The 27,479-nt window shown below is 38.0% G+C and overlaps 1 protein-coding gene across 6 annotated transcripts in view; it reads left to right on the top strand.

Annotated features, from left to right (window-relative positions):
• Nucleotides 1–27,479, top strand: part of Dop1a (DOP1 leucine zipper like protein A) — a 95,188-nt gene that overhangs the window by 20,904 nt on the left and 46,805 nt on the right. For 3 of the 6 annotated variants that reach the window (XM_045160777.1, XM_045160774.1, XM_045160778.1), the window contains exons 5-17: nt 152–341; nt 3,646–3,744; nt 10,004–10,103; nt 10,862–10,971; nt 12,457–12,565; nt 14,451–14,571; nt 16,951–17,070; nt 18,681–18,795; nt 19,124–19,153; nt 19,466–19,699; nt 21,194–21,815; nt 23,474–23,748; nt 25,964–26,116. In XM_045160777.1, coding sequence (XP_045016712.1) covers nt 152–341; nt 3,646–3,744; nt 10,004–10,103; nt 10,862–10,971; nt 12,457–12,565; nt 14,451–14,571; nt 16,951–17,070; nt 18,681–18,795; nt 19,124–19,153; nt 19,466–19,699; nt 21,194–21,815; nt 23,474–23,748; nt 25,964–26,116 — 2,278 coding nt within the window. The remainder of the gene's footprint in view (nt 1–151; nt 342–3,645; nt 3,745–10,003; nt 10,104–10,861; nt 10,972–12,456; nt 12,566–14,450; nt 14,572–16,950; nt 17,071–18,680; nt 18,796–19,123; nt 19,154–19,465; nt 19,700–21,193; nt 21,816–23,473; nt 23,749–25,963; nt 26,117–27,479) is intronic. The other 3 variants (XM_045160776.1, XM_045160779.1, XM_045160775.1) reach the window with 2 other exon arrangements.

Raw genomic sequence — 27,479 nt, 5'->3', positions numbered from 1 at the left:
TCAGGCCTCTGACTTGAAAGCATATTCTTCTCCAGCCCATTACACTTGCTTCCAGGGTGGATGCTTTCCTGGTATTTTGGAAGAGGATGATGAGTTCTTGTAATACATCACTGAATGCTTTCCTTCTTATACCACTTTACTTTGTACCCAGAACAAACACATTGCTGGAAAAGGTTGCTGCTGCAGTAGACCAGTCGGCCTTCTACAGTGCCCTCTGGGGCAGTCTTCTTACTAGCCCTGCTGTCCGCTTACCGGGAATCACCTATGTTCTCGCCCATTTGAACAGGAAACTTTCTATGGAAGATCAGCTTTACATAATTGGCAGTGATATTGAACTCATGGTAGGTGTACAAGTACGGAGGGTCATGTCCTAAGTGTTTCTGTAAAGCCAGGCACTGTTCCAGACAGATTCCCAGGATTATGTTGTCAACCACTTTCCTGTTTCCATGGAGCTTACAATTTTTTCATCAAAGAAAATCAGGGTGCAAAGTAATCAGCAATTACTGATTTTAAAAGCTTACTGCATTACATTTTTTGCTTTTTATCTCACTTTCAAGCAGATTCATGGCTTTTATTATAAATGTCTTGCATACTGGTCAGACCACTGTCAACATAGCTGTATTTATTGTGCCCCTCAGTATAGTAAAAGCTTTTCATGGCTTTCTGTAACAGAGAGATGAAGTTTAAATGAAGTGATATAGTCAGATTCTACACAGGATTTGTGAAAGAGGATGTAACACCATGGCAAACAGTGAAAGATAGAAATATATGAAAATTACTTTTTTTCCCAATTTCAAGATTAAAAGCAAAAGGAAATCATTGTAGAAGACTGTAGTAAAATAAGAAAGGAATTATAAAACATCTTTTTTTTTAATTTAATATCTTAGTTTTCTTTTCAGCAAATACAGGCAGTTTGGTACCATTGTTTAGGCTCATCCATGATCTACCCCCTCCCATTGGACCCTCCTTGTTGATGTAAATGGTTTGTGCATTGTAGAGTTAGCCCACAGTTATTGGTACGATAAATGTCTCTGCATATCATGACCCAACATGTGACTCTGACATTCTTTCCTCTCCCTCTTCCGCAAAATTTCCCTGTGCCATGTTGGGTTCATTTTTGGTCTGCTTCAGTGCTGCGGTGTTGGGGGCCTCTGAGGCTCTGGCTCTCTGATTTGGTAGGAGTTGATTTTTTTCTGTTTTTTTGGTCTCCTTCCCCTTTGTGCTGGTATCCAGTTCATCAGGAAAACATCATCCTTGCTTATTTCACCAATTGTCCTTAGTTTCATTCGGGCCCCTTTTGAGGTATGTTGGGGCAGCTCTCTCCTTAGGATCTGCATCTATCTGAAAAAGAGAAGCAGATTCTTCAACGGAGAGTTAGTTAGCACCTGGAAAATTGAGATAACATTTACTTTTTTGATAGAGAGTTTGATAGGTGTAGGCCCTCTTATACCCCATGATTGATGGTAACTTGATATTGGAGAGTGGGCTTATGTTTGGGTATGGTTCTGACTTGTTTCCCAGCTCCAGCTATGGGTCTCGTACCACTGAGGGGATCAGTTAGCCAAATCAAGAGCAGTTGGTTCCCCACCATGTCTGTGTGCCACTATTGCACTTGTGTGGGCATCACATCAGGTTATTTGTTGCTAATTAGGTTAGACAATGAGTTGCTTGGACAGATATTGGTCATTTCCCCCAGTTGCCCCTGTAGCACCTTCTAGCACTAGACACGCTGACTGTCTGGGAACTGACTCTCTCCTGGCTTCCAGCCATGCCATTCCATTTTATGTGTCAGCTGCGTATGGAGTCTTCAGCAATAGGGTCTTACCACTGGCCTTTGGTGGGTCATCAAGTATTCTGACAGAAGTCTGTCATTGTTTTGGGAAACCTAAACAATAAGAAGACAAATACCCCACTCACAAAATGGGGCGCAGAGTTGAATAGGCAATTCACAGAGGAAGATATACAAATGGCAAACACACACTTAAGAAAATGTTCATCATCCCTAATCATCAGAGAAATGCAAATTAAAACAATTATGAGATTCCACCTTACCCCAATAAGGATAGCCAACATCAAAAAATCAAATGAAAATAAATGCTGGTGAGGATGTGGAGAAGCAGGAACACTCATTCACTATTGGTGGGAATGTAGGATGGTACAACCACTTTGGAAAGCAATATGGAGACTCCTGAAAAAGCTGACTATAGAAATACCAACAGACCCAGTTATACCCTTACTGGGCATCTACCCTAAAACCTTCAAACCACAGGCCAGAGAGATTTGCTCAACCATGTTTGTAGCAGCTCAATTTATAAAACATCTTTCAGGATGTTTTTATAAGTTATAAAAATTTGATATTTTCCCCATATAAAAATTTAACTTTTTTTATACAAAGTTTTTATTGGATTTATTTCATTAATATTTACATTGACTAAATTTACCCTATGTCACATGTACAATTGTTTGATTTTTGACAAGCATATAGTCATATTTTCATGACTGCAATGAGGAGTATGTAAATTATATCACCCCAAAATTTCTATACCCCTTCTAATCACTTCCCTTCTTTGTTTCCAGACCTTTGTAAACACTGGTCTCTTTCCTTTTTCTATAGTTTTGATTTTTTCAGACAGATCAGTTGATTCATGCTGCTTTTAGCCTTTAAATGTTGTTTCTGGACTGGAGAGATGGCTTAGCAGTTAAGCGCTTGCCTGTGAAGCCTAAGGACCCCGGTTTGAGGCTCGGTTCCCCAGGTCCCACATTAGCCAGATGCACAAGGGGGCGCACACATCTGGAGTTCGTTTGCAGTGGCTGGAGGCCCTGGCATGCCCATTCTTTCTCTCTCCCTCTATCTGTCTTTCTCCCAGTGTCTGTCACTCTCAAATAAATAAATAAAAAATGAGCAAAAACTTTTTTTAAAAAATGTTGTTTCTTTCTCATTTTATATCATACTTGAGATGCATCAATACTTCTGTGTATAACTGATTTTGTTTTTGTTTTGTTTTGTTGTTTTGTTTTTTGAGGTAGGGTTTCACTGTAGCCCAGGCTGACCGAGAATTTACTATAGTCTCAGGGTGGCCTCAAACTCATGGTGATCCTTCTATCTCTGCTTCCTGAGTGCTGGGATCAAAGCCATGCGCCTTTTTTTTTTCTACTATCATGTATTATTCTATCATATGACAATACCACGATCTGAATATTCATTCAAATGTGGACATTTGACTTAAAATTATGAGCAAAGCTATTGTAAGACATTTGCATACTGATGTTTATGTACAAATATTTTAAGGCACAGGGTGAGGCATTGGAAGGAAACCTACATGCATTTATGGTACAGGCACTTAAAAATTTTTTTTTCAGGGCTCTTTGATTGTTGCGTGCGTACTTTGTTTTGTGTTTGTTTGCTTGCTGTAGGGGCTCAGTGTAGCTAGTCCAGGCTGGCCTCAAACTCATAGGAATTATTATACCTCAATCTCCCAGTGTTGGAATTATAGACATGAACTGCTACAATTAGGCTAAGCATATTCTTCCTTAGTAAAGAAAATGAAAAGTTATTAACATTTTCCTGATAGTTATTTCCCAGTATGTTAACAGTTTTGTTGTTGTTGTTTGTTTTGTTTTGTTCTGTTCTGTTTTTAATTGCAGGTAGAAGCAGTAAGTACTTCAGTGCAGGACTCAAGTGTACTTGTGCAGAGAAGCACACTGGACCTCATCCTCTTCTGTTTTCCATTCCATATGAGTCAGGTAAACATTGATGTGAATATTATCAACATAAGACTTCTGCTGAAAAGTCCAAATCTATACGAAGCAAGAGGTAACCATTGCTAATACTAAGTTAATTGAGATTCGGAGGCCCAGGCTGTCTACAAAACAGCCTGCATCAATGTGTCTGACGTAACCTTACCTTGCCTTGGTGACTGCAGGATGCATGCCAGAACCCTAGCAGCATTGGCTGTAATTTGAGAGCCAAATATTTAGTCACTGTGACACTGGTAGTACTTTCATTACAAATAAGAGCAATTGGCTTGACAAGTCACAGATATGGTATGTCATTACTGCAATTTAATTTAATCAGTATGCTCAGCCTAAAAGGAGTGACACACACTTTTTTACATTCTAAACTTTGATAAAGATTGACTAGAACGAGCACTAGAACATAACCATTTAGAGTTGTGACACCATGTATGTATAAAAACATATGATGCAAGAAAGATGCAGAAAATTTCTACCATGAAAAATTCATTTCAGTTTATTTTGTTTCCTTCATGGTCTGTTAGCTAAGATTTTATACTCTCTCTCATTTTGTGTTTGAAGGATATTTTTATTAATTATACATGATAATGGTTTAATTCTGATATTTTATTTTAAAAATATTTTATTTATTTGAGAGAAGGGGAGAGAGAGAGAGAATGGGCAAGCCAAGGCCTCTAGCCACTACAAATAAACTCCAGACATATGTGCCACCTTTCTGACTTATGTGGGTGCTGGGGAATTGAATCTGGGTCCTTGGGCTTTGCAGATGAGCACCTTAACCACTAAGTCAATCTCTCCATCCCAATTCTGTCTTAATACATGTACATAATATTTCTCAATCATATTCACACACCCTCTTTACCTACTTGTTTCCTTCCATTCAACTTGATATCCACCTCTTCTTCCCAACCTGCCCTACTTTCCTTTTTGTTGTTGTTTTGTGAACCAGTGAGTTTCAACTAGGGTTTCTTATGGGCTATACCATTGGCTCTACCACTGAAGAAAATATCTCTCTCCCTCCCCTGTCAGCAAGTACATGGGTTCAAATACTCAGGGTGGGTTGGAGCCTCATGGAGATGGGGTTACCTACATGACAAGATGTCCATGAGCCCAGTCTTTTCCACACATTATACCACTATTCACAATTGCTATGAGTTCAAGAATGTAGCAGTCATGTCATTCCCAGAAATCAGCATGTCATACCACCTACCCCTTTCCATCCCTTCTTCCTCATCCTTCCCCAAACCTTGGAGGCGGCAATACAGATGTCCCATTTATGCCTGAGTATTCAACAGTCATTTATTCTCAGCACTTTAACCATTTAAGAGTCTCTGCAATTGAGACTGATTGAGGGGGGGAGAGGATATGATGGAGAATGGAGTTTCAAAGGAGAAATGGTGGGGGGGGAGGCATTACCAGGGGATGTTGTCTACAATCATGGAAGTTGTTAATAAAAAACATTAAAAAAAAAACTAAAAAGAAAAAGAAGAGTCTCTGTAGTTACCACCACTGCTGCGAAAAGCTTCTCTGACCAAAACTGACTACAACACTGATATATGTGTAATAAACACACCTATTTAGAAGACACTTTGAAGACCACACATACCTATTTAGGTAAAAAGCAAAAGTAATTTCTCTATTAGGACTTATGACCTCCCTAGCCACAAGATTTTGACCAGGTTTATAGTTCCAAACATGGATTCCCTTCTGTGGAGAAAGACTCAAATCCAATCAGAAAGCATTTGGTTACCCCCAGAATTCGTTTGCCACTGTTGCACCATGGCGGCTCATCTTCCCTGGACAATTGGTAGCATTGCACCCAGGGTGCACAGCGGAGTAAGACATGATGACAGTTCTCTCCCAAAGCCTGCTTGGTGCCTTCTGATGCTATAGGGGAGACTAGAGGGGAGAAAGTTTCCAGCCTAGTTCCAGTTGGGTTTCTCTGTGATCTGGCCTGGTATTACAGTATCTTCAGCAGTGGGGTCTAGTTCAGGAACAATGGCAATAGCCTGTATTTTTTGGCAGGAAGGAGTCTTCAAGAACCTCTCTGACCAATAGCTTGTAGGGAGGTAGCCCAACCTTGGCACTGGGTTCTTATTTAACAACCTCTGGCCTCTGGGAGCAGCTTCTGAAAGGTTCTTATGAAGAACACTGTCATTCAAAACAAATCATACTTCTTAACAGGGATTAGTAGAAAACATTTGGAATTTCCATAATTACTGTTAGTACATAACTATAAGGATTTTCTATTATGGCTGGCTAATTTTTCTCTGTTGCTTTCTTAATTTTGATTCATTTAATTTGAGTAAATATTAATTGAAGGCTTTTCTACTTCATTGCATGCATCACTTGCTGAGACATGAGCTTACCTCTAATTTGAGATTCACTGTTAAACAGGGGCCTTTTTTGCCCACTGGCTTTTCACAATGTTTCCCCTACTCTTGGAAAATTCGGTATAGACTAAACTTGCCAATGCTGCAGTTGGATGTCCAGACCACAATGTAAAATGCTTTCTAAACTGTTTTAAAGCCTTGTAAAAGAAAATGAATATGGAAAGGCCAAAGAAATGTAATGCAAAAGTTCCCAACATGTACTGTCTGACATGAGTCAAGAGGTTTGTTGGCCTTTGATATTAAACTTTCTTCCTATCTAAATATTCAGTATTAGTAAGTTAATAGGTTCCTTAACAGGATCCAAGGAATTAAGTCTTCCTATACTTAAACTGGTAAGAATTTAATTTGTAATCCTACTAAATCAGTGTTACTAACTAAACTGTTTCTTTTTTCAGCTTATACTTCTTTTGTACTTCCTTATTTAGCCTTCTCTGTATTCCTTCCAACCCAGATTTTATCAAACCTTACCTTATAATAGTGTTTTATGAAAACTGTAGCTGTATTGAGCTGGTCACATGCCTTTAGTCCCAGCACTTAGAATGCCTAGGTAGGAGGATCTCTGTGAATTCGAGTCTAGCCTGAGACTTATAGTGAAGTCCAGGTCAGCCTGGGCTAAAGTGAAACCCTGCCTTCAAATAATAAATAAATGGGGCTGGAGAGATGGCTTAGCAGTTAAGTGCTTGCCTGTGAAGCCTAAGAACCCTGGTTCGAGGCTTGATTCTCCAGGACCCACATTATCCAGATGCACAAGGGGGTGCACGTGTCTGGAGTTTGTTTGCAGCGGCTGGAGGCCCTGGCGTGCCCATTCTCTCTCTCTCTCTCTCTCTCTCTCTCTCTCTCTCTCTCTCTCTCTCTCTCTCTGTCACTGTCAAATAAATAAATAAAAATAAACAAAAAAACTTAAAAAAATAAATGAGTAGTTGTGTTGACAATTTTTGTAAGTGCACATCTAAGTCCATTACTTTTCCAGTTCTAGTACTCTTCCCACCATTACTGTACTAAGTCATTAGGCTACCTGGGAAAGGGATTGTAACATAGATAACTTGGCTCTCCAGTTCACCTTCTTAGGTTTTGCATATAATAGACTCAGCAAGTGTTAATTATAATTATAACTGAATAGAGCCTTCATTGCTTAACTCAAAAGGTCTATGAGCTTACATTGTTGGACTTATGTCAGATAAAGCTGACTCAAATATCTAGTATAAAACTTAATTGGGATTGCAGTATTTTGAGGCATTTTTTAGATACTGCAAGTATGTGGTGATGGCAATAATAAGAAGTGATTTCTGCCTGAACAAAGTCTCACTAAGTAGTCAGTCCCAGCAGTGAGGAAGCCAAAGCCTCCTGGACTGCATAGTGAGACTTTGTCCAAAAAGAAGGTGACTTCCTAGCTCATAGGTAGAAACGTAAGCCCCAGGATCAGTCTCTAGCACCAGAAATGAGTGACTTCTTACTATACTCATTTAGTGGTTGACAAAAACATACACAGTTTGCTATGGCTAAATTAAGCTAATTCAAGTATTAGTTTGCATTCTTATCATTTTCTGCAGGTGTGAGCACTTAAATTACACTTTCTTAGCAATGATCAAAGGTATAATACATTGGGTTTTTCTTTTTCACTTTTGTTTTTGTTTCTTGAGGTAGGGTCTCACTCTAGCCCAGGCTGACCTGGAATTCACTATGTAGTCTCAGGGTGGCCTTGAGCTCATGGTGATACTCCTACCTCTACTCCAAAGTGCTGGGATTAAAGGTGTGTGCCACCATGCCCAGCCACATTTTTGCACTGTGTGTGTGTGTGTGTGTGTGTGTGTGTGTGTGTGTATGTATGTATGTACATGTGTGTGGAGGCTAGAGATCAACATTGGGCATTCTCCTCAGTCACCCTCCTCCACCTTATTCTTAGAGACAGAATCTCTTCCTGCGTCTAGAGCTACTGATTCTGCTCAACTAGCTTGCCACTGACTTGCCCTGGCTCTGCCTCCCAGCCTTGGTATTCAAACTTCACCATGACACCTAGCATTTTACATAGGTACTGAGATCCAAACTCATGTCCTCATACTTGCACAAAAACACTTTACCCACTAAGCTAGCTCCCCCAACCCTATATTGTGATTATGATTGCCTTATTGCATAGTAGCTCTGAAACTTACTTCTCCTGAAACTGAGGTCTTGTACCATTTGAATGAATTCTCCTCCTTTGTGCTTACTTGAGGCATTCTCACCAAATAAAATAGGGAACTATTTCTGCTTCCTAAAATTTTGTGACAACGTCTACAAGCTATGTGTCTGACATTGTCTATAAAGAGAAGTAGTTCTCAAATGTTTTGATGTAGGACTCCATTATTCTCTAAAAATACTGAGGATCGTAAAAATGTTTTCCTGATACAGGACTCTTTCTGACTTTCTCCTTGAATCTTGAATTTTGTCAGTGTAACAGTATTGCTTCTTTTGAAGTGACAATTTCTTTATTTGCAAAATGACTGTTCAGTGTCAATGTCTAAAAAAAAAGTCATGTTATAAAGAACAACACATATCTTGCAAAAATAGTATTGCTTTAAAAAAAATTCAGTTCTTAAGTCCATTGGGCACACACGTCTTCACTTGAGACAGTCATCATACTTATATGCATATAAGAAGCACGTTATGTGTATTAATAATTTCATTATCTAGAATATTACATACTTTAAGATAGAACTCCTGAATAGTTTATACTATTGCATCCAGAATATTTGGGGGTGGGGGCCCCCTGGAAAGATTGTTTAGCAGTTAAGGTGCCTGCCTGCGATGCCTAAGAACCCAGGTTTGATTCCCCAGATCCTATAGTACATGCATCTGGAGTTTGTTTGCAGTGGCTGGAGGCCCTGACACACCCATTCTCTATCTGCATTGTCTCTCTCAAATAAATATTTTTTTAAGAATACTTTTTAAATATCAAACTGGCTGGCCTTCCTTTCTCCCTTCTCTTCTTCCTTCTTCTGCATTCATCCTTCTTTCTGCTTCTTTTATGTGCTGGGGAATGAATTGGGTTTGTGCATGCTAATTTACCCTTGAGACTACATAGTGAATTCCATGGTTCAAGTCCAGTGGGCACTGGTACCCTTGCTTCTTTTCATACTAATGAGCCAACTGCTTTACTTGTTGCATGGATTTGCGCAAAAGAATAAAAAAAAATTATATTTAGACAGTGTATGTGCATGTGCAGTTTTCTTTATTTTGAGTACGCTTTTACTTTGCAGGCCTCCTGAAATAGTATAGAAATCTCAGGCTTCTACAGACCACAGTTACACCATTGTAGAGCTCAATTGATGGGTCTGTGTTCAAAGAAGTGAATCAAACATCTCCAAGAGATCCTCTTGGCTGTCATATCTCACCTGTGCTCATCCTGAATGATTTCCTTTCTGTCTGTAGTAGAAAGCACAATGTAGCAAAAGTTCACTGGTCTGTGATTAATGAAATGTCCATTCTGCATCTGGGCACAGCATTGACCTGGAATTTACTATGCAGTCTCAGGTTGTTCTTGAACTCATGACGATCCTCCTACCTCTGCCTCCCAAGTTCTGGGATTAACAGCATGTGCCATCATGCCCAGCCATAACTTGTTTTTGGAAAACAAGTCTCAGTGAATCTGGAGTTTATTAATTCAGCCAGACTAGCTAACTTGCAAGTACCACATTACCATTCTTCCTGTTTTTGAATCTGTAAAATATAAGTATTACCTCCTATATTTGAAAGATCAAGTGATATATTGTTTTACACACCCTAATTCTCTTAGCATGTTTCAACACATTATCTTTCTATGAAGAAAAGTAGAACTTTATTTTTATATGTGATTAAGTTCAACAATGTTCTCTCTTCAGGCCACTCGACCAGATATGATCAGGATCTTGTCAGCAGCCCTTCATGTGGTACTAAGGAGGGATATGTCCCTGAACCGAAGACTTTATGCTTGGCTTCTTGGTAGGTATTTGATATATATACTCATAACTGGAACGAAAAAACAACAAAGGAGATTCACCATGCATAAGTATTCATAAATTGCTTGAGAAAAGTTGAAATTTTAGAGTATAATAGACAATAAAAATATAAGTTATTAATGGTATAATTTCTGGAAAATTTTCAGAAGCCTCAGTGAAAGAGGCTATTTAAATCCACAGGGCCATGTCCATGTTGACAAAGCTTTTTCTATTATAAGCTACAATTGTTATATTTTGTGTTAATAGATAAAGAGAGGAGGTTAATAGTTAAAATAATGACAAAAAACTTGAAAGCTTTGAAGTCAACACTGAAATCAAGAGCAGTAAGTGCCACTGTTTCACATACAATACCAGTGTGAGACACTGTGTGCTCAGGTAGTAAAACGTACTGTGCACTTCACCTCGCATCCTGGGGTGAGTGTTTGACCTATCCTCATTACTTGTTCCTACCTACAGCAAGAGGACGCAGTATACTTTATTTTAGATGTTCTGATTCTTCCATTATTTCACTATTGGTAAGACTGGAGAAAACAATAATTCTGGAAGAATACTATGATACTTATGTATTGAGTTGGTTTCCTTTATTAAACTATCTTAAATGATCTCTCTTGCTGACATTGAATGGGCTACTAATCGGTAAGTGTTTGGTGCTGTTTTTGAGGTATTTGTTGTTTTGGTATTTAGTGAACAATAGTCAGGAGAATTCCACTTGAATTAATTCTGTGACTTCTTTCCATGGAGGTTTTGATAACAACGGTGCTGTCATAGGACCCAGAAGTACAAGGCACAGTAATCCTGAAGAACATGCCACTTACTACTTTACTACCTTTTCCAAAGAATTGTTGGTCCAGGTAATGGATGTTTTCATTACTCTTCACTTTCTCACTGCTCACCAGAGTACCTTAATATGTCTAAAATAAAGCCCTGCTTTAACTGATTCATAGTTGGAGTGGAGACAAGATTCAAAACCTTCCTAGGAATAACTATAACAAGCAAAGGGCTCCAATACAGTGATACGTGATCATAAGCCCAGAGGTATATTTTTCTTTGCTATTTTCTTGGCTTTATTAAGACACAGATATAGTTTCTTACCTGTTAGCTCTATGAATGTTGGAGCTTTCCAAAAAAGGGGACCAGGGTTCATATTTCCTATTAAGGGAAATGTGGGCTGCAGCCATATTTTAGGTATGATGAAACTGCAACTGCAAGAGAAATGCTAAAGTGATCCATTGATCTATTCACATTATATATACTTAAGTCGTCTTAGTTTAAGATATTTCTAAATATATTAATAAAATACCTGTTACTTCAAGCATTTCTATTGTTTGGTTTTTAAGGTAATCTCACTATGTAGCCCAATCTGGCCTTGAGCTCATCATCCTCCTGCTTCGTCCTCCCAAGTGCTGATTACAAATGTGCTCCATCACATCCATCTTACTGAAGCATTTTGCATGAGGGAAGTTATATACTGAGTCTTAAGTCACTGAACAAATGATTGTTTAATACTGCAGAGGTGAGATGGTATAGTTTATAATTTGTGATGTGATTTTAAACAGAAATATTTTCATCTTAAAGGCCAACAGTAAACTTATAAATGTACTTTATTGGCTCTTCTAGTTTTTTATTTTTTTCCTAGAGAAAATTTGTAAGCCAGAATGGTAGTATGCACCTTTAATCCCAGCACTCAGAAAGCTGAAACATGAGGTTTGTGAGTTCATTGTCATGCTGGGCTACATAGCAAGTTTCGTATTAACCCAGTCTATATACTGAGATTATATCTCAAAAATAAAGGGCTAAGGTGATGGCCTAGAGAGTAAAAGTGCTTGCGGTACAAGCATGACAACCTGAGTTCAGATCCCAATATACCATGTAAAGCTGGACATAGTAGTGCCATCAGCGCCTCTAACCCCAGCATTCCTTTGGGGAGATAGGACACAGACAGGAGAATCTCCAGAAGCTCAGTAGCCAGTTAACCTGGCATATGCAGTGATGAACAAGGTCTTGCCTCAAACAAGTTGGAAGGTGAGGACCAACATCCAAGGTTGTCCTTTAACCTCCACACAAGCACCGTGGCACATGGACACCCAGACACACACGTGAACTCACAAACATGCACACACATACACACACACACACACACACACACACACACACACGTTAGAAAACATTGTGTTACAACTAAAAAGTACTTTACTTCTCTCCATAAATGACTATAACATTTTCTTCCCTAGCAGAGGAGAAAGGCTTCAGAAAAGGCTGTGGTTATATTTAATTTCTTTTCTTAAAAAATATTGAACTGTATTTTCTAATGACTAACGTGTGTTTGTTTTTCAAAGGCCATGGTGGGAATCTTACAACTGAATGGACTTGGAAAAGAGAGTACTCTAATGCAGGATCTCAAACCTTTCCGTATTTTAATCAGTTTACTGGACAAACCTGAGCTAGGTAATATATACTGCTGTCCCAAGACGTAAGATGGAGTAGTGGGTTTGTATTGTTTCATAGTAAAAATAAAACAAAGATGTTGGGGAAATTACTGTATTTAAAATGGCTTTTAAATCCAAATTTTCAGAATTTTGTTACCTAAAGTCCAGTCTATAAAGATAAGGTAGATGTGTCCATCCAGCCTTTATACCACATTGTACTTCTGTCTTATACTTATGTAGTTAGCAGAAGAAGAATTTTTTAAAAATATATTATCTAAGCTCTTCACAACCCTTAACTAAGTTACTGAATTTGAAACATTTATGTCCTGCCATGACTAACTTGTACTTTGCAGACATCAAGGACCTGAACAGAAATATGAGATACTTTTCTTCTTCACAACAGCATTTATTATTTCATGTGATTTTTTTTTCCAGTATGTATTTACTGTATAGGAGATATACTAGAAAATTAATTTGGGTACTTGGATATAGACATTAAGAAAAAGCAAATATTATTAATAATAAAGACTATAACTTTTAAATAATATCCAGATGGGGGCTGGAGAGATGGCTTAGTGGTTAAGCGCTTGCCTGTGAAGCCTAAGGACCCTGGTTCGAGGCTCGGTTCCCCAGGTCCCACGTTAGCCAGATGCACAAGGGGGCGCACGCATCTGGAGTTTGTTTGCAGAGGCTGGAAGCCCTGGCGTGCCCATTCTCTCTCTCTCTCCCTCTATCTGTCTTTCTCTCTGTGTCTGTCACTCTCAAATAAATAAATAATTTAAAAAAATATCCAGATGGTTTTACAAATAGCTACTCCTTACTCTTAAAAATCACAAAGTTTATTTATTTAAATTTAGACAGATTTTATTACATTAAGAGAAGGAAAGAGCAAGAGCTCCTGCTTATGAGAAGGCAGAAGTAGGATAAAGCCCAGAGAAAGTACAGAAAACGCCTGCTTATGAGAAGTTATAAGCGGAATAAAGCCCCCAAAATCAAGAAGATTAAGTATGAGGGGCTAGAGAGATGGCAGTTAAGGCACTTTTCTGCAAGCCTGACAACCTAGGTTCTGTTCCCCAGTTACCCACATAAAGCCAAATGCACAAAGTGACACATGCATTTAGAGTTGGTTTGCAGCAGCTGGAGGCCCTGGCACACCCATTCTCTCTGTCTCTCTTCTCTCTGCTTGTAAATAAGTAAAAATATTTTAGAAAAAAATTAACGATGAAAATAACTTTTTTAAAATTTTTTGTTTATTATTTATTTATTTGAGAGAGATAGACAGAGAAAGATGGAGAGAGAGAGAGAGAGAGAGAATGGACGTGCCAGGGCTTCCAGCCACTGCAAACAAACTCCAGATGCGTGTGCCCCCTTGAGCATCTGGCTAAAGTGAGTCCTGGGGAATCGAGCCTCGAACCGGGGTCCTTAGGCTTCACAGGCAAGCGCTTAACCACTAAGCCATTTCTCCAGCCCTGAAAATAACTATTTTTATCAGTGGCTTTATGAGTAGTTTTTTTAGGTATTACTTGATGGTAGATGACAAAGCAATCACTGTTAGTAAAAGTTCTTCACATGCATTTTAAAATGACTTATCACCAGTAGTGCTGCAAGTATCACTCACTGAATATCACTCTGTTCTATTAACAGCATTATTCACCTTACAAATATTTTTCCTAGTCCCTAAAACTGTCCTAGGAGTTTGGTATCCTTCCTATTCTGTATAAGGAAGTTTTTTTTTTTTCTTTAGATTTTACTACTTAACGCTGTCTCAAGATCTAAAGTTTCATTTAGCTTCTGAAAAACATCTTTTCAAAATGGTTTTAAAGCATCCTTTTAATTGGGCCAATTTTCAAATGGTGATTTGCCAGTGCTAATTAATTTATATCTTTAATTTTTATTAATTTTAGGACCTGTTATTCTGGAAGATGTTTTGATTGAGGTGTTTCGAACATTATATTCTCAATGCAGAGCAGAACTGGATCTTCAAATGGAACCTCCTTTCAGCAAGGACCATGCTCAGTTAAGCAGGTAGATTACCAGAACATTTAGCATGACCTAAAGACATCCTCATGTATTAATATGTGTAAAATAGGCACTACTGTATGTATTCATATCAAACTAAAGTATTGGTGGTATCTGGGGAATCATACTCTGGAGTTTATATTCTAATGAGCAAAATTGATTTAAATCATCAGTGTTTTGGTAATATAAGAATCATAATTAGTTGTACTCGTTATTTAGCCAGACGCTTTAAAGCCAAACAGCAATCACTACATTGCAGGATTGGTTCTTAATCTCACAAGTTTAGGAAATGAAAATTTAACAGTTAATGTGAATACATTAGCCCTGGAGAATTTACTAATAGAACTTGTCAAAAGGGCTGATATTTTGGTTGATCACTGGACCTGGTTAAATAGGGTAGTGTTTCTTGGTGGCTTGACATATACAATAGACCAAATCATAGATCAGAAAAAGACATAAAGAAAGAGTTGATGAACTCAATGAAAGGATGCTGTGTGCTCTTTCTTAAAGTTATGTTTTCTCTCTCTCGTATTTTTGTTTTAATGGGTGAGACAAGCCATGTACATTTAGTATCCTGTTCTCTATGTCAATGATAAAAGATGCAGACTGACAAAGTCTTTTTTTCTTTTCCTCTCCTGCTTTAAGCTGGTGACTCCTTTCTAATCTCATCTGTTACTATGATATGACAAAGAGACCAAGTTACACTGTTTTACATACTTTGCATTTCATTACTCATTCCTTGGTAGTAAAGATTCCTTGAACTTTCTAAAACATACTATAACATTAAAATATATGCATATGACTTCTGATGATTGTCTCAGTTTTTCTTGTTAGAGAAGTTGATGTGGACAAACCTGTCATTACTTATGTCCTTCTTACTCTGAGAGTTGATCTTGTCCTGTAGAGTGTTAATCTTTTCTGACATCACCTGTCAGTTGTTTTGTAGTAGTACCTCATTTGGTAACAACAAGGCTTGAGTAATTGAGAAAAACAGCAGGATAAACATAGCAGAGGAACAGACTAGGTAGCCTTGAAACAAAACAATTGCTTTTTCCTGAGAATTTCAGTAATGTCTGCTTATAGTAATAGTCTTGTAGTTTTAAAAACTTTTTGTTTATTTTTATTTATTTGAGAGCGACAGAGAGAAAGAGGGGGAGAGAGAGAGAGAGAGGGAGAATGGGCATGCCATGGCCTCCAGCCCAAATGAACTCCAGATGTGTGCGTCCCCTTGTGTATCTGGCTAACTTGGGTACTGGGGAATCAAGCCTCAAACTGGAGTCCTTAGGCTTCACAGACAAGCGCTTAACCGCTAAGCCATCTCTTCAGTCCTGTATGGTATTTTTCTTTTCCCCATTGATTAGATGGAACTCAGGGGATCTATTCCTACTGAGTTATATCCCCTCATTTTTTTAAGCTAAGTATTATAATTGGAGTAAAATTAGTCAAAGTAAACTATCATTTTTGTTTTTAATCTTGAACAGCGTAGGAAAGCAGGCAAAATTCTTCTGAGTCAAGATTGTCAAAAATCAGGTCACAGGTCAAGCAGATGATTCAGTGGGTAAAATACTTGTCATGCAAGCATGAGGGTCTGATTTAGATCCCTAACACCCACATAGCATGCCACCATGGTGGCACACACCTATAATCCCAGCACTAGGCAGATCTCTGGGTTTGCTGGATAGCTTATCTAGTCAACTTGGTGAGAGCTCTGCATTCAGTGAGAGACACCATCTTCAAAAATAACAAGCTGGAGAATGATAAAGGAAGACGTGGCATTGACCATTGGCCTTCATATGCACACCCCCACACACATGCATACGTTCATATACTGTACAAACACACATACCAATACACACACACACACAGACACACACACACACACACACACACACAGCAAATCACTATTCAATTTATATTTGCCAAGCAAAACAAAATAATTTGATGCAAAATTACAAATGGCACACCTAAAACTATTGAAAGGGAAGCCAAACTTTGTGATGCAGGATGTAATGATCCCAGTGTTTGGGAGGCAGAGGTAAAAGCATCTCACATTCAGCCAGGCTATATTGCAAGACTATTTCAAAAGCAAAGAATTCAATATGTTCTTTCTATTTTTTGTGGTTTTTATTATGCTGAAATAATGGCAGATGCATTTCTAATTGATTATTTATTTGAATTATGAAAACTCAAATTTTGAAAAATATTTATATTAAAGTAAGTGGGAATAGATTAAAATTATTTCTTATAATCTTACAAACAAAAGTTCTTGCACCTACATGTGAAAATGGACTTCCCTAATCAGTACTCAGTTTGTATCTACCATAGATGAAGCAAAAAGTATTAATATTTTTGGGATTTTTTTTTGCTTTTTTTTCTTTTCTCTAGTAAATTAAGAGAAAACAAGAAGACAGCAGAACTGATTAAAACTGCCAACCTTCTCTTTAATTCATTTGAACCCTATTATATGTGGGATTATGTTGCACGTTGGTTTGAAGAATGTTGTAGGTAGGTTAAAATATTTTATTTGTTATAATTTAATAACATCCAAAGCTAATCTTTGATAGTTTGATGTTGCTCAAACTTAGGATAAGAATGTTCTTTTATCCATTCTACTGCTACTAAGAACTGTTAATTATTTCCCAGCCATAATCTGAATCCACCTTGTCACTCCAGGGTTTAAAAATCATTGCTTAAATAATGGAAAGCAGCTTAGAGTTGAGTTAATCACTTACCAGCAAGATGAATGTTGTTACCTCTCCAGCCGACAGCAGTCCCAATGTTCTTGGCTATGTTGAGAAGATAGCATCAGCACACCTTTCCAGAAAGATTCCCAGTCTCACTTACAGAATCACTCTGTGGTTTTCAGACATAGTGCTCATATTAGCACTGGTGAGTGATTAACAATCTTCCTGCTTTAGGACAGAAAGCCTGAAATATGATCTGAAAGTCCTGGAATATTAGTGAAGCACAATGATATCTCTGCATTCCATTGTTGACCAAATCTTCTTGCAATTTAATTAACTTATCAAGCCTCAGGAACATGTGGTCAGAAGGTAAACATGCAGTCCTGAAGTCAGAAGTCTAGAAACCCAGTATCTGAATTCCTGACATTGCCCATTGGTAGGTTTTGAGCACCCAGATGAAAAGCACTGAGCTCAGCACAGAGATAGTCCCAGTGTTTGGAGACTTTATGACCAGTAGGACATGTATTTAGTTAAGTTTTAAATGCTTTATATATTAAAATATAGTAATACACAAAAATATTATCTTTTTATAATCTTACCCTGTGCTATATTTTTACCTTCTATATTACACACACAAACATACACACTTCTTGAGCTAACCTGTACTGTTTCCTGAACCACCATCATCTTTCATGCTGCTGAACCTTTGTCATGCTAAATACCCACTCTGCTCCCCTTTGTCCACCTGCTATGTTCTACAGAAAGTTCGCTCACCTCCCATTAACTTTCCTGACTCCCTCAAACTTCCCATCACAATCAATTACCCACTCATAGTTCCATTGTACTTATTTATCTACCTCATTGTATCTCTGGCTGATCATCTCTTTGTGTTTTCAGAAGGTAGGGCAATATGAAATCATATTGAATTAATGTGAGTTAATATCAGTGTTTGGTAGAACAATGACTTCTCCTACTTGGATCGAAAAAGGTATTTTAGCATTTTAACATTTTACATTTGATCTTAGACCTTGAGGGGTAGACATGATAACAGTAAGTAGGGGAACAGTAACCCAGGAGCACAGATGGATGTAAACAAATTCCCTGAGTGTAGAAAGGAAACAGATAACTGCCCTTTCTAACTAGGAGATAACATCTGCAGTGACAGCAATGGAAAGACACCAAAAGTGAATTGCAACCAGAACACTTGGAAGTACAAAGTAGGAGTTAGAAGGAGAGCTTAGACCCAGGGATCTTGCTTTTTCCACATATGAGGTACAGTAGTATGCTGGGGTAAAAGGAATATGTCATCACAAGAACATTGCTATGTGTGACCTAGTGTTGGCCTGGCCCTCATTAGGGAGACAGTGATGTTGTCATAAGTATTTCTATCACTTGCTAGGTCACTTGTTAAAGTAAATCTTGTCCTTTTAGGAGGACACTGCACACCAGACTCCAGATTGGGCCTGGAGATAGTAATGAGTCCTCTGAATTACAGCTGACCAATTTCTGCTTACTGGTGGATTTTTTATTGGATATAGTTTCTTTGGTAAGATTACCTTGGTTAAACATTTTAAGTAATTCATGTATTTATTTCATTTTGGAAATTTTCATCTTCAGATTAATTTCATTTTTAAAATTAATTTTTCCCTTTGACATAGCTTTTTATAACATTTTCTAAGCATTATATCTTTAAGACATGTATATAAAACATACATGGAATATATTTTTTAATTGCATGTTATAACAATATTATTTAGTAGATGATGGTCTGTTGCTGCATTTATGTTCACTAATGATTCTATTAAATGAAGACTGTTGGAAATATTTTCCCCTTGTGTTTTCTCTCCTCAATTCTTTGCTTTCTCATTCTGAAGCCTACTAGAAGTATGAGGGTGCTGTGTCAGGTATGACATTCAGCCTATTTCGTTTTTTAACTGTTTTTAACCAATTATGTCCATTTTTGTTATAATTTTAGTAATATATCACATAAGCTGGGGTTATTTTATAGCATATGCTTGAAGTACTTAAATTGAGAATATGGGAATAAAAATTTTATAAATCATTAAGAATAAAGTAACTGCAATGCTAATTAAGAGCATGATACCTATAAAATGAGAGTAGAATTATAGCCATGTTTCTATAGATTAAGAAGTAAAATAGTATGACTTTTACATTACTCATTATTTAATTTTTTTTCCACTGGCTTTTGTTTTCAGGAGACTTACATTGAAATCCAGACAGAACACTTGCCCCAGCTGCTTCTCAGAATGATTTCTGCCCTCACAAGCCATCTCCAGACATTGTGCTTGTCTGAGCTCACAGATTCACTCAGGCTCTGTTCAAAGATCCTTAGCAAGGTTCAACCTCCACTGCTATCTGCTGGCACTGGAGGTGTGCTGCAGTTTCCAAGTGGGCAGAACAATGCAGTCAAAGAATGGGAAGACAAAAAGGTAGTTTTTCTGTTGTTTTGGGTATCAGATCACTTGTATATTTTTCAATGAGAAATAGTTTCTGAGTTAAATCATTTCACATTTAAATGCTAGCAAATCGTTTTAAGATCAGAGTGCTTTGAAAATAAACCATCTTCTAGACTTTTGACCATAATGCAATTTAACTTTCTACTTCATTACTTTGTGATAAAAGTAATTTAGCACCTGACGTGTAATTTTAGTGATTTTAAATTTTATGATTGCCATATTTACAATGTAAAAGGAAGCCAGTGAAATTAATTTTAATTATGTTTTGCTTAGTACAGTAGCCAATATATTATTTCAATATGTAATCTATGTAAAGCTAATGTCATATTTATCACATAGCTAATGAAATTGTTAATTTTACTGTTTTCCAAATCTGTATATATTAGACACACGGCATATCTTCATACAAAGTTATCCTTTTTATCAGAAATTCTTGATTTGTATTGCACTTGTAAAATTTACATTTGAAAAATTGAAGTTACATACTCAATTTGTTCAAATACACTTATTTTCATAATAGGTAAATTATTTATAATAGCTAAATTATTTATGAATTTAAATATACTTTAAAAAAACTCACCTCCTCAGACTAGCCACATTGTAAGTGTTCGGTAGAGATATGTGGTATTAGCTATCATGTGGACAACAGTTCTGTGTGTAATTCTTGCCGATCCTTTCACATACACCAGATATTTTATATGATCTTCTTGTGGTTGTCCTGTGTCCACATGCACACAATGGTTCATGTAGTATCATAAATGCACCCACACTCACAGACACACACACTTTACATGTATAACAGATTTTTATTCATAGGATCTTAAGTACATAACCTATTCAGTTTTATTTCTGATTTGATATCATTTTTATCCATGCAATTATCATACTTTATATTGTTTAGACATTGTTAAGGAAGGTTAAATTTCATTAAGCAGCTTAAATAGTCATTTGAAAACAAGAATTCAGGTCCTAAACATTCATACATATAAGTATTTTTACCTTAAGAAGAAATCTTAAATGTGGTGGCACATACCTATAACTCTAGCACTTTCTGAGGCAGGAATGCCATGAGTTAGAAACCAGCCTGGGCCTGAGTACAACCTTTTCTTAATCAATCAATCAATATATAAATAAATAAGACTAGACTTCTGATATCATGCAGTGAATAAAACATATACTTGGTAAGTATATTCAGTGGAGCTATCTACACATGTGTTTCCTGTTCATTTTTATAAACATATGGGACAATGTAGGAACTGCTTTAAGATTCAACACAATGTAAGTTAAGCTGTAACTAACCTAAAACTTCTCTCAAAAGGTGATCCAACTCTTTCTAAATCTCTCTCTCTCTCTCTCTCTCTCTCTCACACACACACACACACACACACACACACACACACACACACACTGATTGATTGGTTGGTTGATTGATTGCCAGTTTTTTGCTTTGTTGAAAATCTTTGCCAGGTATCATCAGCTTCCCTGGAAAATACTACTGATGTGTTTGAAGATGGAGAAAATCCACCAAGTAGTCGGTCATCAGAAAGTGGCTTCACTGAGTTTATACAGTATCAAGCAGACAGAACTGATGATCTTGACAGAGACCTGAGTGATGGTCCAGGGACAGCCACCATTCCCATTGGAAGCACATCTTCTGAGACAGAAACAGCATCCACAGTGGGATCTGAAGAAACTGTCATCCAGCCCCCTTTGACCCTCTCTCAAGGAATGGCACCTCAAAGTGGGAAGACAGCCCAAAAGACTGCAATGCAATGTTGCCTGGAGTATGTCCAGCAGTTTCTTTCCCGACTCATCAACCTTTATATCCTTCCGAATGACTGTCTTTCTCATGCTGTGGCTTCAGGCCATCAAGGAGATCTCAGTCGAATGCAAGGAGAGACTTTGAAATGGGACAGGGAATCACAAGGAGACACAAAGGAGAGGAACATAAATAAACAGAAAACTCCAAGAGAATACCTCTCTGCCTTCCTTGCTGCCTGTCAGCTCTTACTAGAATGCTCAAGTTTCCCCGTCTACATTGCAGAGGGAAACCAGACATCAGAGTTACATTCGGAGAAATCAGAGACTGGTAAGATCATCTGTCTATTTATGTCAGTTTTTTTCTGTAGCAAGCTGGTCTTGCTTTTAAAGAATTACATTTAAACTATTTTTTTGGTACCCATTTAATTTTAAAACTATTTCATCTTAATTTATAAAAATGGAAAATGAAATACAATCATTATGGAGATTTGCTGTGCAGAAGATCTTGCGTTTAGGTGACTTTCAGTTTGCCTACAGATGAGTAGAAACTGAACGTGAACTCTTTGGAAAAACATAATACAACATTAGTTCCAAAGCTTTCCTTTCTTATGGTGCCATCACATACACTTCCTTTAGTTAAAAATTTACATATATACACATAGCATAGTAATTCCTACATAGTATTGTTGACAAATAAACTGCTTTAGGGGACAAGATAGGAGATAAGAAAATAGATGGTATGAATTGGCACAAGAAAAATGCATATTGAAAAAAGTAGTCTTTGAAATTCTTGTTACTGTTTTTTTTTTGTTTTGTTGTTTGAGGTAGGGTTTTGCTATAGCCCACACTGACCTGGAATTCACTATGCTTACTCTCTGGGTGACCTCAAACTCATGCGATCCTCTCTGCCTCCCGAGTGCCAGGATTAAAGGTGTGTGCCACCATGCCTAGCTTATTTTTTTTAATGTTTTATATATTTTATTTTTTGGTTTTCAAGGTAGGGTTTCACAGTAGCTCAGGCTGACGTGGAATTCACTGTATAGTCTCAGGGCGGTCTTGAGCTCATGGTAGTCATCTACCACCACACCTGGCTTATTTTTACTTATTTATGAGAGAGAGAGAGAGAGAGGGAGGGAATAGGTACACCAGGGCCTCTAGGTATTGCAAGTGAACTCCAGATGCATGCGCTACCATCTGCATCTGGTTTACGTGGGTACTGGGCATTGACCCTGGATCCTTAGGTTTCGCAGGCAAGTGCCTTAACTGCTTAACTTAAACCATCTCTCCAGCCCACTGCTTATTGCTTGCTTGCTCATTCATTCATTCATTCATTCATTCATTTTGGAGGCAAGGCTAATAGGCCTTTTTTTATGAGAGAGAGATATAAAGGGAGAATTGGTACCCCACTACCTCTAGCCACTGCACTCAAACTCCAGATGTGTATGCTTCCCTGTTGCATGTGTGACATAGCATGCTTGTATCACTGCATCTGGAGAGTCAAATGTAAGTCCTTAGGCTTCACAGGCGCCTTCACTGCTAAGCCATCTTTCCAGCCCTGCTTTATGTTTTAAAGCTCTGAAGCTAAATGTGAAACCATGACTTTTTTAAAAGATCAGGGCCTGGGCTGGAGAGATGGCCTATTGGTTAAGCTCTTGCCTATGAAGCCTAAGGACCTGGGTTTAAGGCTTGACTTCCCAGCACCCACATAAGCCAGATACACAAGGGGGTGCACACGTCTGGAGTTCGTTTGTAATGGCTAGAGGCCCTAGTATGCCCATTCTCTCTCTCTCTCTCTCTCTCTCTCTCTCTCTCTCTCTCTGTCTCTCTCTCACTCACTCACTCTCACATAAATAAATAAAAACACTAAAATAAAAATAAAAAAAAGATCAGGGCCTAAAAGTATGAAGTAAGAGTTGTTTGTTTTTGATGGTGTGATGAGGTGAGATGTTTCCTGCTTGACCTCTGACCCTCCTGTGTTTGTTGCAGACTGTGAGCATGTGCACCCACCTCAGTGGCTCCAGACTCTCATGAGTGCCTGCAGCCAGGCTGGTGACTTCAGTGTTCAGAGTGTTGCCGTGTCACTAGTCATGGACCTGGTGGGGCTGACTCAGTCTGTGGCCATGGTCACTGGAGAAAATATCAACAGCATGGAGCCTGCACAGCCTTTAAGTCCAAACCAGGGAAGAGTAGCTGTGGTTATTAGACCCCCCCTCACCCAGGGCAATCTGAGGTACCTAGCTGAGAAGACTGATTTCTTCAAGGTAAAGTAAAAGAAACATGGATTACACATGACTAAGGTGGTTGTATGTGTGATACTTACCCAAGGGCAAGAAATCCATGCAGGAAAAATTTCACCTGAAAAAAGGAAAACTCATTGATGCAGTAAACTGTTTCCATGTTACATTTCCATAGTATGATATGCATCTTGGGCTAGAGCGATGGCTCAGTCAATGAAGTACTTACTGGCTGTGCAAGCATGAGAGCCTAAGTTCAGATCCCCAGCATCCATGTAAAAGCCAGGCACAACAGTGCACATCAGTAATCCCAGTGATGGAGAAAGAGGAACAGGACTCCAGGGGCTTGCAGGCCAGATAGTCTAGCCGATCAGTGAACTCCAGGTTTGGTGAGGAAACTAAAAATAAGGTAGAGTGGCTGAGATACTCAGCTTGACCTCTGGCATACCCCCTCTCCCCCCCCCCCTCCTTCTCTCTCTCTCTCTCTCTCTCTCTCTCTCACACACACACACACACACACACACACACACCCAACCCACTTCACTAAAACTTCCATGACAATTTTTTCTGATTCCATATGACTGACTGTTATCTTTTGGTGTAGTATGTCCTGTTAAAAGAAAATGTACAATCTGAGTTTTACCACAGTGGTTTAAGTGATGATCTATCTTCCTTCCTTCCTTCCTTCCTTCCTTCCTTCCTTCCTTCCTTCCTTCCTTCCTTCCTTTTCTTGAGGTAGGGTCTTACTCTAGCCCAGGCTGACCTAAAATTAACTATGTAGTCTCAGGCTAGCCTTGAACTCATGGTGATCCTCTTACCTTTGCCTTCCAAGTGCTGGGATTAAGGAATTATGCCACCACACCTGGCTAGGTGATGATCTTTCTACATAGAAAACATATTGGGCTACACAACATCTAAGCAGGTAGATTCTTTGCATATAAAATGGTTATTAAATCCTAATTTCAACTCATTGTACAATGTTAGATATTTCTTCCTGCTAGATTGGCATCAATTTCTGTAATACTGCGGCAAAGGGCTGGAGAGATGACTTAGCATTTAAGCACTTGTTTATGAAGCCTAAATACCCAGGTTTGATTCCCCAAGATCCAGGTATACACAAGGTGGCATCTGGAGTTTGTTTGCAGTGCCCGAAGGCCCTGACACACCCATTCTTTCTGCCTCACTCTTTCCAAATAAATAATAAATACTGTGTAAAACCTGAAGATTTTTGATTCCTGTTAGTGATACTGTAGATCAAGTAAGGGGTTAACCTCAGTACCTCAGGTTGGGCATGGTGGCCACACCTTTAATCCAGACATTCAGGAGGCTGAGGTTGGAGGATTGCCAGGAGCTTGAAGCCAGCCTGGAGCTATGTAGTGAGTTTAAGGTCAGTCTGGCCTACAGTGAGACCATGTTACAAAAATAAATATATAAGCACATGTACCTCTAAAGGACTTCTGACTTTATAATAAATGCTGGGTTTAAGCTGTATCTGAGTGATAGGCCACTTGCCCATCATGCATGAGGCTCTCATTGCAAGTCCCAGTGCTGAAAAAAACAAAATTCCAAAGTCATTAGGATATTTATACCATGAATTATATATTTTACTATGTAACATACAATCATAAAAATAAATTGAACTAGATGTGAAGTTTGTATTGGGTAATGTATTCTAGCATTGCTTTCCTAAACATTACCACGATAGTGAAGCAGGGTTTTGTCTGGGCCATGCAGGAAGTTACTATTGTAGTTACCTTCTTGCTGCTGGGGCAAAGCACCAGCCAGAAGCAGCTTATAGGAGGAAAGGGTCTATTTCAGGTTTATTAGAGTTTCCAGGGGAAGCTTTTATTGTAGTGGAAAAAGCTAGCTCACTTCCTCATTCATCTGTAGCGGAGAGACAGCAGTAAGCATAAGCTGGCTGTCAACATGCAGGGCTGGATTCAACTCTAAGGTCTGTCCCTGGTGATTCACTTCCTCCAGGAGGGCTCCACCTTCCAATTGGTCTGCTTGGTGTGGACTAAGTAGGAACACATGAGGTTATGACACTACTCCATTCAAAACCACTATAGTACCTGTTACCTTTCTGGTATTTGAAAAAGTAACAGAAAGGTCCTAAGTAAGCATGAAAGATCACCCAGGTGTAGCAGTAAGAAACCATGTATTAGTTTGTTCCTATTAAGACTGCTTTTAAAGTTTTATGTATAATTTTGTAAGAGCCTCTTTTACATCTTTCTTTCTATAGCATGTAGCTTTGACATTGTGGGACCAGCTGGGAGATGGGACACCTCAGCACCACCAGAAGAGTGTAGAATTATTTTATCAATTACATAACTTGGTTCCTTCTTCAAGCATCTGTGAGGATGTTATAAGTCAGCAGTTAACCCATAAAAATAAGGTAAGTTCTGCTTTTCTCAGCCCATGTGCATGAATGCATATGCTAATTTTATGTAATTTATATATGCTAATGTGTGAGATGAAATTATTTGCATTATAATACATATCCACAGTCAGAATTGTGTATCCTGGTATATATGAGGTGATAAAAAAAATCATTTTAGGGCTGTGAAATGGCTTAGCAGTGAAAGCACTTGCCTGCAAATCCAAAGGACCAGGTTCAGTTCCCCAGGACCCACATGCACAAGGGTGGCTCATGAGTCTAGAGTTTGTTTGCAGTGGCTGGAGGTCTTGGCATACCCATTTCCTCCCTGTTCCCCACCCCGACCTCTTTCTCTTTCAAATAAATAATATACCAGTATTTCAGGTTAGCCTGGGCTAGAGCAAGACCCGACCTCGAAAAAACAAGAAAAAAATAAATTTCTGCTATTATGGGTGTGCCTGAGAAAAGAAAAACTATTTTGATTAACAACTTCAGGGTAATTTAATGAAACTGTGGTCTTCCTACTCTGCTCGGTAGTTTAAGTTTAGTATTATTAGAGATGTGAGGAAGTAGATAAAAATGTAAAACTCACATAAATTTGAATGGGTTACATGTAAAAAGGTATTATGTTAAGCAAGTGAAGGATTTAACAAACAGCTAAATGTTGACTAAGGAGTAAATGAGTGTAATAATGTATTTACTCCAGAAAAACATTGATTCTATTTGAGCTTCACCATATTCTTTCATACTTGTTTCGGAAATAAAATTTTAAACAAAATTCTGTGTTATAATTGTGTTTTGCATTATATATATATGTATATATATATATATTTATATTTATATTTTAAGACAAGTTATGCATCTGTTGTTAGTGTATGTAACATTTCACTTTTAAAGCAACACTTCCAGATAACATTCATGAAGAAAAATAAAAACAACTTTAATTTTTACATGTTTCTCTTGACTGATGTGCACAGACACATCTTAGGAAGAACATGTCTGAAGCCCACAGACAAAGCATGTATTCTTCAAGCCTATCATGTGCAAGTAAAATCTGAGTTTTTGGAGCTTTGCCTTGAAGGAGTGTAGAGGAGACTATAACATTTGATTAAACTATATTAATGATTTAATATTTTTCTTGTAGAAATCCATTTTATTTTCATATATAATTTGTAAAATTTTTAACTAAACATTTATACTAAGCATAAAATGCTGTACATATGTGCATTATCAATACATGTATGTTACTAGATTCTATCCTCTGTTATAGAATAATCTCGTACATTGATGGATGTCTAAAGTAATGATTTGTGAGGTCAGGTAAGATAACCCTGTAGGTTTCATGTTTCTGACTATATACAAGTATCTTCTATGGTTCTAC

The sequence above is a fragment of the Jaculus jaculus genome, chromosome 10, assembly GCF_020740685.1.
Source record: "Jaculus jaculus isolate mJacJac1 chromosome 10, mJacJac1.mat.Y.cur, whole genome shotgun sequence".
NCBI lineage: Eukaryota > Metazoa > Chordata > Mammalia > Rodentia > Dipodidae > Jaculus > Jaculus jaculus.
This window is presented reverse-complemented; position numbering and strand designations above follow the sequence as displayed.